The sequence below is a fragment of the Rhyacophila brunnea genome, unplaced genomic scaffold (genome assembly GCF_057557595.1).
Source record: "Rhyacophila brunnea isolate RB1 unplaced genomic scaffold, BYU_Rbru_1.0 scaffold_21, whole genome shotgun sequence".
NCBI lineage: Eukaryota > Metazoa > Arthropoda > Insecta > Trichoptera > Rhyacophilidae > Rhyacophila > Rhyacophila brunnea.
In genome coordinates, this window is record NW_028232871.1 from 15,497,525 (window position 1) to 15,513,888 (window position 16,364).

Below are 16,364 nucleotides of genomic sequence, written 5' to 3' on the forward strand. Positions count from 1 at the left end.
AAATAAATTAGTAGCCTTTAGGTAATTATTCAATAAAAAAAATAGTATGTGAACAGCCACAAAGAAGTATTTAAAAAAAATCAAATTTGGAATACAATTACGTTATCTATGGAATTAAATCAGTGACAGTTGAATAAAAATAATTAGTTCTATCTGTCAATAAAGGATTAGAAGATATTAAGCGACGAAGATGTAATTTTGTTAGGCGTGAACAAGAAATATGGCGATACGGTATGTAAGAAAATATCGGATATAAACGTCACGTACCTGTAAAATCATGGAAAATTTCTGAAATGTGTTCAATTCAAACAGTAGATAATTCGGTAGCACACATATCGAAGTGAAGATGTAAAAATAACAATAAAATGTCGCTTAAATGAGTAGTTGGTGTGTTTTCCAAAATCTCTTAGGATCATAATATATAGATGATAGTAATTAATGGTAAATAGAGTACTATTGGTCACTAAAGACTAAAATTTTTGGGGAGGGGGCCTTGGATTTTTTTTTCTGATTTCGGGGGCAGTGGTATAAAAAAGTTTGAGAAGCACTGAAATAAACAACAAAATATACAAGTTTATCAAACTTTTATTATAAGATAATTATTACTACAATACATAAAGAATCGAAATAAGGTTTCAAATAAATCTACTTGAGATGGCCAATAATTTAGTATAATCTGCTCCTTTGGTGTTGGTCTTCTCCTTCAATATGGTCCTGAGGATGGTAGGGATTGGGACGTGGATCCTGGTGCCTAGTGGAGTGCCGTTGTCATCTATGAGGACGATGTTGTTGCTGTCGAATCTGGGCACCTTCACCACCTGCCGCTGTCTCAATCCTACAAGGATTCCTTTCTTCTTCTGCCCCTTGATGGCCACGAGGACTTTGTCGCCGATGAAGCCGATATCTGTTGAGTTCGATCAGAGAATAAGTAAGTATGAGCACTGCTCCGAATATAGCAGAGAACTACAATTCTAAGGAACATAATATTTAGCTACGTATTTTTTTTATATACTTATACGACGTATAAATGAAAACTGCCATTCTGGGCAGTATTCACCCGTGTGTCCTTAATAATTATCTTAGAAACAGAGAGCATGAGTTGTTTATTCTCCCAAGGTGCAGAACCAACCTGCCACTGGTAATGCCAATTGGGAGGGTGATAACTATGTTTACCAAATTGCTTCGGGTGTTGATATCTTCCACATGGGTGAGGTTAGTTTAGGTGGATGCTATTTTATAAGTTCTTAAAATAAAGTCTCCTTAGCAAAATCGGTGTACTTCTTTGAACTTCTATAGATGTATAATTATATTTTTACTGCTTTTACTACTAGCTTTACTTTAGCTACTTTACAAGCTCCTTGTTGGCGAGTTTAAAAGCGGGCGAATCAGCTAGTGCGATTGTGATGATGACACATAAAACTTTCCACTCGCTCAGAAGCCAACAAGCTGGTGAGTTGAAACTGTCATTTTTCGTACTATTTAACAGGACGTATTGAGTAGTTCATTTTTTACCAGGAGGTTCCCCACTATCGCTCTACAGACACAGATCGCCCACACGCCAGCGAGTAAAGTAGCCCGGCTCTCAACTTTTCTCGGTAGATTGATTACAATCTGCTTGTTAGCTTGTTCGATGATGACACTGGGCGAGTTTACAAGCAGATTGTAAATTCGCTGGCTTGTAGCTTGTAAAATAGCTCAATGTCATCGACGCATTGGTAATCCAATTAGTATTTGGAATAGTCACTCACAAAATAAGCAACATGTCACCTACGTCTCTTATTGTAGACATGGATGCACTTTGGAGGTTTTCCTTCCATCATGGCTCTTTTTCCGATTTCGGAGTTGTCGACACATCGCAGCCTCGTAAGCAATCTGATTTCATTGCAAACAGCAGTGGTGTGAATGGACGAAGCCAATTGCTTAATGGGTAATACCAACTTCGACAGCAGGGGGAAGGACATTTTATCTGGAAAATTAGAAACATATCGACATTAAGATTTTACAACTGAAATGTCATAGTTGCGATTTCATAACGAATGTATGTGGTGTAAAGCAGTGTTCTTCAACCTTTTAACACCCGCGGCCTGGTGAACATAATATGAGAAATATTTCGCGGACCGATATTAACCAGAAATAATAAGCATTGTATACAGAATTTTATTTATTAAATCTTATGTTTTAAAATTACAACGTTAGTACCATATCTGCTGCTGCTTTTTTGTAAGCAAATTTGATATACGTGGTTGCAGCATTATTTCTGAGAGACGAAGCGCTGCATTAACATCCATTCGATTTCTCTGTTTGGTTTTTATTACTGACATAGTTGAAAAATTCTTTTCAGATAAATAGGGAGTCGAAAAAATTACCAATAACCTGATCTTTATAATTCAGAGATGGATATTCTTTATCAAGGGATATCTAAAATTGAGACAATGATTGCATTTTATGTCTGGATACCAGAGTGACATCAGAATATAGGTCGATCAGCTTTTCTTTCTCACAATGATCAAGACGTGCACATGATTTAATATCTTCCAAAAAGGGATTATTAATCCAGAGGTTAGAGGTCTGTATTTACGTACATCTTAATTTTCAGAGAAATATTCATTAAAGTTTTCAGCTAACGCTTTTATATTTGTGCTTATGATGTTGAATACGACTTTCTGGTTATATCAGCAGCATTCAAAAATTCTCCCAGCATTTCATCTAGTGCGAATTCCCCGAATCGTGTAGCGATATAGTCGGTCGATAGCATGGTGAAAGCTTTCGAATTCTTGCGAACCACCGGTTGAAGAACACTGGTGTGAAGGACAGGAGCAGGGATCAGCGGCATAGCTATGTATGTAAAAGAGAATGGAGACTATTAGTTCTGCAGATCGCTGCTAAGACGTCCACTGTCATCATTCAATGGTAAGTCATAAATGTTTTTTATGGTAAGTTTATAATATACCTACCTTTCAATTGAAAGCTTATGCCTGATTGAATGCATAATGACGTCCAATAGTACCATGATGAAACAATGGCTTCATTTCATTATTTATAGCAATGGGATTTCTAGTTTGTTGTGTATAATTTGTAGGGTTGCTATAATTTTTGGTGTGCTTGCGTTTATTCCTAAGCAATTCAATTACAGTAGAACCTCGATTATCCGGACTAATTGGGGATGAAGATAGTCCGGATAATCGAAAAAAAATTATAATTGACAGGGAAAGACAAGTATATTCAGTATGAATAATTTTTATTCGTCTAGATTACATACACATTGTTACACTCCCGAATGGTCCCCATTTGGGGATGTCTCTGTGAATCTGGAGAGTCCCTAATCGATATCAAACCGACAAATAGTAAGGATTGATTGCGAAAATAAATAAATAAATAATAAAAATGACAATAATATTGTAATATGTAATTTAACAAGAATGGCAACACACCATTTGGCGCATTGCTTTCTGCGCCGGATCTCGCAGAAGAGGGAAGGCGGATTTTGATAGTAAAATAAAAAACACGCTTATTCGAGCTCCGCAAAAGATTAAAATTATATAAAATGTAGCCCCAAATATTCACTTAAATAAACCTCGTCGTTGCCACCACAATTCCGGTGTGTTATTTGTCCACCACCAAATCCCGAATCCAGACGAAAAACCATACAAGAATAAAAGTGACAGCGTGTTTTCACTTTCTAAAATGGAGGGAAATGACAACATAATATGTATAATAAATATTTTTTTATTAAAAAAATCAATTATCGATTTTCGCTTTTAAAGCAGGTTACCGCGTTACTGGAATTTACTTATGGTCTTTTCAAAATTTAGTTCCATGATTTTTTCAAAGTTGACACATCTGAGGTTGAAGATTAAGAAAATGGAGAGCAAAATAAGTAGTTTGTTTTGAAATGGCTTCAATTTCAATTGTTAGTCTTTTTTCTATTTGTGCATCTGGTAATACGATTTACAAATAATGTAGTGGCAAGATGTACTGATCATATTGTATACAATGATAGAACATGCTAGTCAGTGTATTGAACTTTAGTTGTTGGATATTTATTACACTTTGACTAATTATAATGCACATAGATGAGAAGAATGACAGTTACCAAAGGAAATAATTAAAAAAAAACTAATACTTTTTCACATACGACCAACAGAAACGATACAAAAATGAACGTATATTTGTATTAATTTGGCTTTTTTGCCATACTATTTAAAGTATTGGCATACTAATTCTAATGTTGAATAACCATTTTGTATATTTTGATAATGTAACCTAACTTTTTAAGGTACCGTTTCATTATGACAAAAATTACAGTACAATTCGGTTCGGCATTTAAAATAATATACTTACAATGGTTTTTATTCAAGTTTTAATTTATTATTTTATTTGTCTAGCAAGTTGCAATTTTATTGCGACACAAGTTTGAATGTTTGACATCTACTTAACCTAAAAATAATAGTGCAAAAGACATTGGGTGCTGCCATTACCAAAAAAGTGTGGACATGCTAATTAGAAAGTTTATTATAAAACCTCCTAAAACCGAGAGAAACGTCATTTTTATGAAGGAATATTATTTTTCACATTGTAATTTGACAATAATTGTGGTGATCCACTCTACGTAATTTTACCAATAATAAAAAAAACTATGTGAAGCGAATGCAAGCGTGAATATTTTTCCTTTTTTGGATTGACTACCTCGCAATATTATAGCTACGACGGTGCTACGGCGTTGATGGCTTCTCTTTTCACCAATCATCAAGATCATTATCAGCTGTTATATTCTATAAAAAATGTCCTCTAAAATTATTCCTTGGGGCGAAACTTATTGCAACTGTTGATATATTATGTTGGTACCTAGTTGATAGATAATAAATATTCATATTTTGCTTTCTATTTAATGTTTTATACACTTCAGTAGGTATCTATATAGATATTGGTTGCGCTTTTTACAATGTACTGTACTTGATTTTAATGGAATGATTGTGATGGTGGATGTGGATGCAGGGGGGGAGGTTACGTTAGGATGCCAAGCACTGACCTTTTATGCTGTTGATGATCTTGCTTCGTGGTCTGGTTGCACTATCACTCGCTCGGTATTGCTTGTTGAGTCACACGGTGCGCGGCACTTGGTGTTTAGTATTAGTTTGGGTTCTAAGTGTTTATGAGCACATGGTTGATAAATGACAGTTTTTATATTAATAATCGGTCAACTACTGACTCGTAACTGGGTTGCGCCTGGTCTTGTGACAATACTGAGGATTTTATGTAGGAATGAGGGCCCCCATAATTGGCCCAACCAGATATGATTATGTAATAATATAACAAATTAAAAATATTTGTTTGATCTGGAATCCCATGAGCTTTATAGAATGTCTTATGGAAGATATGGAATATAGTATACATTTTTTAGAATACCTACTTGTTGCTGTGTCTTTTGTCTATAACAATTTAGGTTTAAATGTATCGGAGAATGTCGCCTTTCATGACTTCAGAATCTTCATGATTGGTAGAAGTGCAGCTCTGCTGAACTGTTCTAGGTAGCAGACGATAAAGCAAATAAGGCCCTGGTGGTATGGGATGGTACGAGAAGAAGTATTTCTATTATCTGACCGTAAATGTAAGTACATTTAATAGTGGGAACTGAAATACCTAACGAGTGGGGAGAAGCAGGGAACCGATCTCGAGTGTGGAAGAATTCGGGATAAACTTAAACACGTGTCAAGAATACATCAAACGTCGAATACTGACAACTGCCTCGGTTTATGCATTGACACTTATAAAATATTGGTGTATTGAAGGTTGCACGTCTATAATGCGTGGTTCATTTTCGTAGGACACTCACACATTCAAAATCCTGCGTCAAAATGTGGTGTATTGGGATATAGTCTATCGGAATTCTATTTATTAATCTGTTCTGTGGTACATCTTAGAAGAGTGCAATACATACTGCCATACATATGTAAAGTTTAATAACAATTAATAGGTTGTCTGTCGAGATAGCAATCAAGTTTAAATGCATACTAAGTGAAAGATTGCAGACAACGGCAGTCTTTTAAATGACCTTGGAATGACCGCATGGGCATAGCGGGTGAATTCAACCGACTTAAAGTAAGATGGCCAACGCTGTCAACTCTGAGTCATGCTTTCTGGGGTGGCAGTGAGTTTTGAGAATCGATGTTTTATTCTAATCTTATGGGTACACTGGTACGACCTGACATGAGCTGACTTATGAGCTGACACATCAGTAGTTTGTAATGTATATGATCACGAAGACCCTTGTGATACAGTCGTATGAATTTCAGTACCTACACGCTGCATGTGTACGTGGAATTAGTCTTATGACGTGGCAGTAAGCGCAAGACGTAGCGATGGACAGATGGAAAGGGCGCTACCAAGCACTACCATGTGTTTGTCCTATGCTCCTAAAAACTTATCTTAAGAATTGATAGAGGAGCCACAGTCGAAAACTATCCAATGAAGACTCGCAACTTCACAGAATCTGACATTCGAATGGCGTCCATATGGTAGTTCGTACCGTTCAACGAGAAGATTTAGGCACACGCCGGAAGTCGCTGTCGTCGACTATATAGGAGGAGCTTGTTTAGTTCACATTTTTAACACGTGGACAACTCGTCGCTAACCGGAAGGCGCTATAATCGAAATGCGGTTAAAATGGGAGGAGCTTATTAGTTCACAGTTTTAACACGTAGCCAAGAAGATGTTTTTCGACAGTAGTTCCATTTTTGACCGTTCTTTAGATAAGTTTGTATTACTGTAAATAATAAATTTTCATAACATATCTATTTTCTTCGAAGACGGCAGAATAATGTTGGAGAATTATAGTAATATAGTTGGAGCATTGTGACGTTGGCCGCAAAACCACTAAAGGAAAGAAACTTCTAGAGTTAATTATTAATTTTCTAGTTATCGCTTTTTAGGCGGTAATTAATTATGTCACTTCAAAATATGAAACAGGAAGTGGCAAATTATATATTCAATATTCAAATTATGGGTATTCGACAATTATTATAATATCTCTAATTAACTATTTCTTTTATTCAACGAATAATTCACAAGATTTAAGAATGTACCATTCTAATTATTGAACATACATAATTTTGAAATATATTATAACCAATAGAAATTCGAAAAAAATCGAACCCTGCATCTCCTGGGTTTACGCCCCATCATCGCATTACCTCTATGCTACGCAGTGATATACTAATTGCGACAAATTTTAACTATTGGCCACTTTTAATACCCACTCATCAGCGCTCTTCCAAATCAAGCTACTTTGGCAATCGATTTTTGTTTATTAAATCAAAGTAGATACGTATTGCGTCAATATTACTCACAATATAATAATAATATATGAACTTATAATATCTCTGTTAGCATTTTCAATGACAGAACCATCCACGGATACTTTCAGATGTTTTATCATGCATACCATGCATTGCAAGCAATATGGTAATCTGTTGTTGTTTTTATCATGTCGCAGTGGAGGAAACCAGTGGCGAAGGGTGGAGACAGGCTGTTAAGATCCGACATAAATAGTGCACACTAAACTTTGTCAGCCAAACATATTTGTTTTCATTGAACTAAGACTACAATGTATAGATAGTGTTAGTTAGTTTTTAATATTCAATTAGACCCTGCATAATCCAAGCCATAGTAGATAATAGTCAGACAATATATATTTATCTATAAAATATCTAAAATTGTGCCATTAAACCATACATCATTTTAGATATTTTATAGATAAATGAATATTTTTTTATCGATTATATTTGTCTTAGGTAGGGCTAAAAATTAAATAAAAAAAAACTAATCAACACGATCTTTAATATGTATTCTTAATTCGACAAAATCAAATAAATATGAATGAAAAAGTGTGCACTATTTTTGTTAGATCGCCCATAACATTCTTTAACTAAATTATGGTTTGGGTTAGGCAGGGTTTAATTTATTTTTAAAATAACCATCACCATTTGCAAATTGTATTCTTAGTTCGATGGAAACAATTAATAAGTATGACTGACAAAGGTTAATGTTCACTATTTATGTCGAATCTTAACAGCCTACCTCCACCCTTCGCTATTAGAAGAAACAGATGATTTGAGGCGAAGCAGTAACTTACTTTAAAAATAATTGTGTTAAGATAAATCTGTTTTGAAATAAATCACAATCTTCAAAATATCCTTGCTTAGAAATTTATTGGTGTATCTTTTTGTTATTCCTGTATAAATAAATTTTACTTAGAGTTAAAAAAGATTTACTCAACTTAAGCTATTTCTACAAATTAAAATATCTATTTTTTTTGCTTACATGTGAGAAAATCTATGATTCACAAAAAATCACAATTCTTTACACACATTGGCATTAAAATCGCAATTTTGTGAAAACGTGACTTAAGAACTTTTACCCTGCAACCACAGAAATAATGCCATAATTATTTTAAATACCCGATGACAGATTATCACGCAGGCAAATTTCTGACGAAAACGACTCGAGGATCTGCGTACTTCTGAAGTTTTTATCTATAAGTTATCATTTTTGTGACTCCTTTAGCATAGTGGTTCTATGTGCATGGGCGCGATACCCGAGAGATGCAGGTTCGATTCCTGCGGGGTGGGGTGTCTTACTTTTTTCAAAAAGATTTTTCAAAAAAGGCACTTTTCCTAGAGACGTCACTGGATAACATTGTACTAATCGACAATTCACATGAAACAAACAGTAAAGCTAAAAAAAAGTGATGATTGATAGTTCACATGTATAATTTTATTTTTATGATGTTGTTTTGGGTTACACGTAAATTGTACGTAAAACTTTTTCACCGTGGCACAGTTCGCCGTGAGCTTTCTTATCGGAAAGAGATGACCCTATACTATACGGTCTCCAATTTTATTAGATTCAATATGAACATTAATTCAATTTTCATAGCTGATTTTGGGAAAATTCAATAATGAAAACCTAGCCTAACCTAACCTAACAAATACTCCAGTAAGTATATCGGCTATTTTCAAAATTTGTTTGCTGCTGGCTTCCTGTAAAGTGTAAACCGACAAGAACCGTGTTTTATTTAGACATGAATTTTATATCAGTATTATACGACCCAAATAGGTTGGACGGTCTTTAATATACGGCCATATATTTCCGATACAACATTTCACGGTAAAGTGTGATACGGCGAACTGTACACTACAATACTATACAAACATGTTTCCGGACACGGTTTTTTGCCCTATTAAAATGCAGCATTTTATGCACGTGGCGCGAAGTGAGGGAGGGAGGGCGCTCTTGCAGCTTATAAGCCTTTTATCTTTTTACCTTGCTGTTATCTTTTACCTTACTTTTAATTCTGTTTTTGTGATACTGCGTATCATCACCTTACTATTAAGACCTCGTAAGTCACACATTATGGAAAAATGAAGTTTGTTCGATAAAATTTAAACAAAAAAACATTTTAAATCATATCAAAACCTCTGTTCTCTAGATTAGTATGCTATCCATTTATCGAAAAAATTAAAAAACTCGTAGGTCACGTGGTTTCAAACATGGAATTAAAACCTCGTATTTCACTACCAGTTTTTGCAGATTCATCGTTTAGAGAGGTGTTTAAAATATTGTTTTTATTACGTTTTTTCCCTTCACCTCAACATTCTTCTCAAACAGTCTTACGAGGTTTTAATAGTAAGGTGACGATATATTTATTTATTTTTTACACTGTTTCTTTGTTTTTTTAAATGTCATGTTGTGAACGTCTTAATTTATAATTTGTAATGTTCACGGTGTGTAAAAATAAATAAATTTGAATTTAATAAGAAAATAACAATAGAGGATCACGATTCGGAAAAGGTTAAGGGCCAACGATCTAAACGGAAGGAAGTACCTGTGCATGTTTAATGTTCTAATTTCAAAATTTATTTTCATGAAGGACTCTCAAGCGGTCTCACGTAAGTATAAATATTAAACATTTCATTATAATTAATTAACGCGTCCGATCGGATGGCAAGTTAATTTGTCGTCGGAAAATGTCGAGGGAAGGCTCTCACGCAGGCTGGCTGGCTGGCAGACGACAATACGGACCTGTGGCGCCCCTGCCGGACGGGGCGCGAAAAGCGACGTCGAACGCATGCGCGCCGGTACGTTGAACCTGCCAGAGGCGTGGCAGTCAATTAATTAACAATACATCTTGTTTTTATTATCTTTTGTTGGCCCATTTTTGGCCTTATTTCTCGGGAAGGATGCGTGCTGGATGGGCAATTAAGTAGGCTACTTTTTAGACACGGCGCTCTGACAGAGCCGTTCAAACGACTCACCGTATTAATTTCACCTTTACTTCATGTATATTAAGGTTTGTATACACAGAAGAAAAAGTTGTCAACATAATAAAATATCAATTCCACACAATATAATATAACATAATATATTCCACATAATGTTTTATTGAAGCAAACGAAATCGATCATGATCATTATTAAATTACATATATATAATACGTACCTATTACCGGACAAAACAGAATAGTGACAAAACAGAACAGCCAGGGTAAAAATTAAACATTCATTTTTGTGGAATATATTAATAATTAAATATATATAAATATTTAATATTTTAAATTTATTAAATTTTTAAGTGAAATCATTTCCTGTTTATTAGGTACATCTATATACTTTTTTTACAAAACCGTTATTTTGAAAATAATGCATTTTTTATATATATAGTATATAAAATATTATAATGACCTAATCACTGCATGTTTTGTGCCAATGTCAGATATTGTAAGAACTGTATTTGACCAACTAGCCGCCACATTTCTAGATGAGAATAACTACAATATCTAGCGTTTTTTCAACACAATTAAAGCTGTTGGAGGCATCAAAAAACGCTAGTAAAAACTCCACAAGCCAGATGCGTTTTTTGTAAGAAAAACGCTAAATTGGCAACGCTGATGGCGCGACCCTGTGTAGAATTATTAACAATCGCATATTTTTTTTATTTTTTTAAATGATTTACTGAACTTGGTCACCGACGCACTTGTATAAATATCAATATTCAGTAACACAATTGATTTTGGACATTCTATATTTAAAAAATGTCTTTATTTCTTCAGTTCAGAAACACCTCATCGTAAAGTCGTAAACCATTCAATATATTATTATCTACTATTTCGTGTACGAATTTAGGTATCACATTCTTTTGCTTCGACTGATTTTATGTTACCGCGGCTAAAGATGTTTTACTTCAAAGACTTTTATTCCTCGTTCATGTTTATTCCTAAAATACAATGCATGAATTAAATTTATTTGGGTTATTCTAAAAATAATTTACTTGGCCCAATACAATTTTGCGTAGGTATGTTGAATATTATTACAACTACTCGCTATTAAATTTTCTATACAGCTTGACGTAAACATATAAATGTTGAAGCGTAGATGTATATCTCAAGCAAGCTATTTCGAAATCAATAATAGAAATGATGTGCAAAAACACATGTTGTATATTGACCAATGACTTGATTCAAGAGAGATCAGCCAATTATTTTCATTCATTAATCTTACGTAGCTATATTGGAACTTGACTATTAATTGCAATATCTAGAAAATCTCGTTGATTGTCTCTACATAACGGATAATACATTTGTGGATTCGTTATATTATAAAAAATAGGTATCGTGTAAGAATATTATTGATTATTAATTGTTTAACTTATAACTTTTAAAGACTGATATCATAGATATATCTTATTATTAACTCCATTAATTCCCAATACGTTACCATTGTTCCCAGAATGGACGATTTTACACCTTTTGAGTGTAGTATTTTTATTGTTTATAATTACTAATGATCTATTATTAGGTTTTGACAATTTGTTATAAGCTTATCGAGTGTATTATTATTGAAAGGTTAGGGGTTTTTTATAAACACTTCAACTATTCATAATTTGTTTGTTATATTTTTATTGTGACCCTTGACTTATTATGTAGGTAATGGAGTTGTTACCTACTTTATTATATTGATTTTTTATATAAGTTAGAGTTAATAGTATTCGTTGTCAGTGTTTATTTGCCATTTGGTGAGTGTACACAATGCCTGAAGATTCCGAAAGGCGAACCCGGGTCGCAAAAAACGACTCAAATGGAATAGTACAAAACTTAAATCTATTAGAATTTAAATTCAAATTCCATCAAGTTCCTTTGGTCGATAGTATTAATATTATAAAGATAACCGGTTGAGTTTTATCCAGATTAAAAGTAACAAAACAAAAGGGTGCCTGAAGTGTAAAATATAAAGCTTCGACGTAGAAACATTATATAGATTAGCTTACCATACTATCTCAGGATAAATCTATGAACCTACCATAACATAAAATGCTAAGTTGTTGTCATTGCGACTGACTGAACGTATTTAATGCCGCCCGTTGTGCCTTTGATGAAGATGTAATCGATGTATGCACCACCGCGCACTTCAAACAAAGGTAGGTACTTGAAGCTTCTACACATTCATCGGTCACTTTGATTGTAAAGAGTTGATTCTCTCCAGTAGTAGCCATCTGCCGTACGTATGGGGAACTGCTGGTTACAATTATTTTATTTTAATTCAGACGGTCACTCCAAATTGACTTCCTTAGCTGTTCACTGGTGAACCTCGATCGACGCCTGGTCTAATAATCTATTGGATCAAAATAATATGGCCGCTGGAAAAGTGCATGACATGGATTTCCTTTGATTTTACGACCAATAAAAAGCTTAACGGTGAACTTTAATTGAAAGCTTTGGTTGAAACTTTACGAGGCATTTTTGAAGTGTGAAGAATTGCTTCTAATTTCAAAAGCTTTAACTTTTCAGAGAGCGTAACTATCTTGAAATATGCATGTGACCCATTTGAGAAATAGAACATTACATACGAGGTATTACGAATTTATAATTATCCACACTACGTATTCTAATAATTATTCACCTGTTTGATGCCGTATTTTATCAAAGGTCGGTTACCAAATTGCAGCATTTCTTCATATCCTGGGCAGTCGTATCTAACCACAAAAGTTTTTGACGTTGAGCCACTTACGGAGGTTGCGTAGCTAAGAGGATCTTCTTATACACGTGATGCATTATGAGTGTTGTAAATTATACTAAAAAATATCGTGTCCGGAAATTTGTACGTATACAATTGACCGTAGGACACTTCTCCGTAAGCCGCTGTTCTTGAAACATGTGTTCGTATAGCATTTAATCAAATTACTAGTTGTTCGTTGAACATTTTACTGTGGAGTATATTGTGCAAATGCTGCGCTAGTTTGCAAACAGTAATGTTACAATTAGATTCAATATGAATTTTATGCGATGTCTTTATTGATTTTAAATAATTTAATGATAAAACTACATACATATAATATACGATATGATTGTAATTATAATTTAGTTATCTACCTATTTTCTTGTTTTTCCGAAAATAATATTCTGAATCAATTTAAAATTCGGAATGATTCAAAAGTATATTAGGAAGTAGGTGCTTGTAAGTATCAAGTCATACTTATCAAATATCGGCTGTCATTATTAACAGCGTTATTATCAGATATCATTGAAATCAATCAATGATATGTTAATGCCCTCATTGAATCTAATAAAATTGGAACATTAATGTCTACAATCCTCCACGAACAGTGCGTCATTTCCAGTACGACAGATCACGGTGAATTGTGATACGGCGACATATGATACGTACAATTTACATGTAACCTGAATGAATACATACGTCAGAGTAAAATTTATAAGCATTTTTAATTAAAATAATATTGTGTAGTTATTTAGATCCAGGAATCGATGAGGTTAAGTGAGTTACTTGCAATAGTTCTACGAATAGTAGTAAATTCGGTACTAGTCAGTTGTGGGGAAGCCAGCAGCAAACACATTTTGAAAATAGCCGATATACTGGATTATTTGTTAGGTTGGGTTAGTTTAGGTTAGGTTAAGTTAGTTTAGGTAAGGTTTTCATTCTTGAATTCATGAATTTTGCCAAAATCGGCTATGACAATTAGCGCGGTTCCCGCCTGGCTTCCCCGTGACCGACTTGTATCGTAAATTCATTACAATATTTTTAATAAGTTATTCATTTCCATAATGAAAAGTTTTTCCCGCCGCCTCTGGAGTTTCCAACCACTACACCCTACAAATTTGTTATGTATTAGGTAGGGCCAGCCCTGCACACAGTCTCACAGCCCCTTCACACACGGGCGTAGACCCACGCACACTCGCGCAGACCATCTACGTACACGGGTCGCACGCACACAAGCAAGGCGCCCGTCGGTACGTTGCATAATTTCTCCAGCGAGTGGTCGATCTGTGGTTGTTTGGAGCAAAAATACGCGATGTGGTCGTGAGCACGAGCGAAAAAAACCGTTCAAAATGACGCTTCGTCGCGCAGAAACGGTTTAAAACCCGCAAAAACCCCTCGGCATCAATCACGGCCGCATTAAAAAACGTCTCTAAAGGGTCTTTGTTTAGTGCATGACATGTATCTTCCGCAAGACCACGAGTTGAAAGCATGTTGCTGTATGTTACGTGAATATTATTTCTCGCGAAGGAATGAAGATCAATTATGTCAGTGATAGTTTGCATGATCGAATTGATATCATACTGTAATTTCTGTGTTTTTTTTCAGTGGAAATGGCGTGTTAAAATAAACTAGATATCCGCCCAGTGTAATAATTTTCTGGTCAGTGAAAAACAGTGTATTCATAGCTCTAGTTTTTCACCTGACGTGATTTCGAAAATCATTTTTTTTTGTTCTTCAGAAAGATCATTTGGTGGTGACCGATTCGCGAAGAGGATGGGATATGAATCAAGGTATGCTTTGATATTGATTGTCACTTTTTGTGGGTTGTGTATTCTAGCTATTTACTTATTATATTATCATTAATTATGTAGTAGAACTTTAGAAGCTGTTTCATGTAATCCTTTGGCAGCAGGAATGATTTTAGAAAGCAGAGAATGCCGCTCGTTTTTTATTCTTATTTTAAAAATCTTAAAATTATTGCTAGTGTAAAAAATAAAAAATCCTTAATTTCCATTATATTAATTATTAGTCAGTAAATTAAATACAGCTGATCTTCTTTCCGTTCTTTCTATTATTTTCTATTGAATCATGTGTGAATTTTTCTAAAATCTTTTAAATATAGTAGATAATATGTGCTTTTGTATATTTTTATCTTAAATTGTAATAAAATTTCAATTTTAAATTATAAATAGGAATTCAAATTAATTAACCCCTGATTAAAAAAAAATAAATACTGTTTCTTATTCATTTTACTAAATGCAAAGTTTATGTGCATATTTGAAAATAGAATAAAAATAATAAAACAACAACTGTTAAGTCTATTAAAAATAGAATAAATGCATTTTATGAAAATAGAAAATGAATTTGTTCATTTGTAATTATTCTCATGTACCTATTTAATTAATCAATAAAAATACATTTAAATAGATTTATATTGACATGACAATATAAATAATACAGTGTGTTCTCGCAACAAAGCACACTTCTCGAAAAAAAGATACCTACTTAAACCTTTTCTATAAACTTTCTATTTTATGGTTAATATTTAATATAACTATAAATGTATAAATTAATTTTGTATTAGATGCATGTAATCATAAAACGGAAAAATAATTTATATTATAATGTGAATAGTTTTACTATTATTTAGATAATTAGCAATATTAAATGATAAAAATGATACTTATAATATTAGGTGTGAACGAAAATGTTTTTGTATTTTTGGACTGTCACCGTGTGTCATTTGTTCTCCTTCTTTTTATTGACATTTCGAACTCGTTTCAGATACATTCTCAAGAAAATTTCTCATATCTGGAGTACGGCTTCAGCAATGGGCTCGAATTGTCGAAAAAAAAGGAGGAACATAATATGGCGAAGCCTAAAAACAAAATACAATAAGAAATGACCGTATATGTTTTTGTATATCTGTATTAATTTAAATTATGTGTGTTTTGTAAATCCAGAAGATACCTATGACCTGAACTTATTAAAAATATTCATGTAGGTAGTTAGATGCTACAAAGCGCGAAAAACTAATTATTAAAAAAAATATTATATAATGTAGTTTTTTATGTACCTGTAAAAAAGAAGTAAATTTAATTTTTGACAGTTTTCCAGACGTAATAAAGACACCAGACACACATGCGCATTGGCGACAAGTTATATACTAGTAGACAGTATTAATATTATGTCACCTATATTTTATCTCTGTTAACAGTAGTTAATTCACATTATAATCTTCAATTGAAAAAAAAATATAACAGATCGAAACGATTTTATGACATTTTGAAATCTGAGACACTGTATCGTAAGTGG

At 33.6% G+C, this 16,364-nt stretch overlaps 2 protein-coding genes across 2 annotated transcripts in view; one reads left to right on the forward strand and one right to left on the reverse strand.

Moving 5' to 3' along the window:
- Positions 1-567: 567 nt before the first annotated feature.
- mRpL14 (mitochondrial ribosomal protein L14) lies at positions 568-4,448 on the reverse strand. The gene is made up of 3 exons (XM_085948784.1): positions 4,342-4,448; positions 1,772-1,966; positions 568-904 (listed from the first exon to the last, which is right to left on the reverse strand). Exons 2-3 carry the CDS (start codon positions 1,959-1,961, stop codon positions 636-638), a joined length of 459 nt encoding a protein of 152 aa, XP_085804910.1. The 5' UTR covers positions 1,962-1,966; positions 4,342-4,448; the 3' UTR covers positions 568-635.
- A 9,882-nt stretch (positions 4,449-14,330) lies between these two features.
- Positions 14,331-16,364, forward strand: part of LOC147070783 (uncharacterized) — a 151,684-nt gene continuing 149,650 nt past the window's right edge. The window contains exon 1 of the mRNA XM_085948798.1: positions 14,331-14,839. The gene's annotated coding sequence lies outside the window, so the exon portion shown is untranslated. The remainder of the gene's footprint in view (positions 14,840-16,364) is intronic.

What these genes read in the sequence shown, in the direction of transcription:
- mRpL14 (XM_085948784.1), bottom strand. Translation starts at nt 1,961, where the DNA reads ATGTCCTTCCCCCTGCTGTCGAAGTTGGTATTACCCATTAAGCAATTG. An exon ending in CCATGTCTACAATAAGAGAC is followed by an intron (nt 905 to 1,771) that starts GTAGGTGACATG and finishes CGAACTCAACAG; the next exon opens with ATATCGGCTTCATCGGCGAC.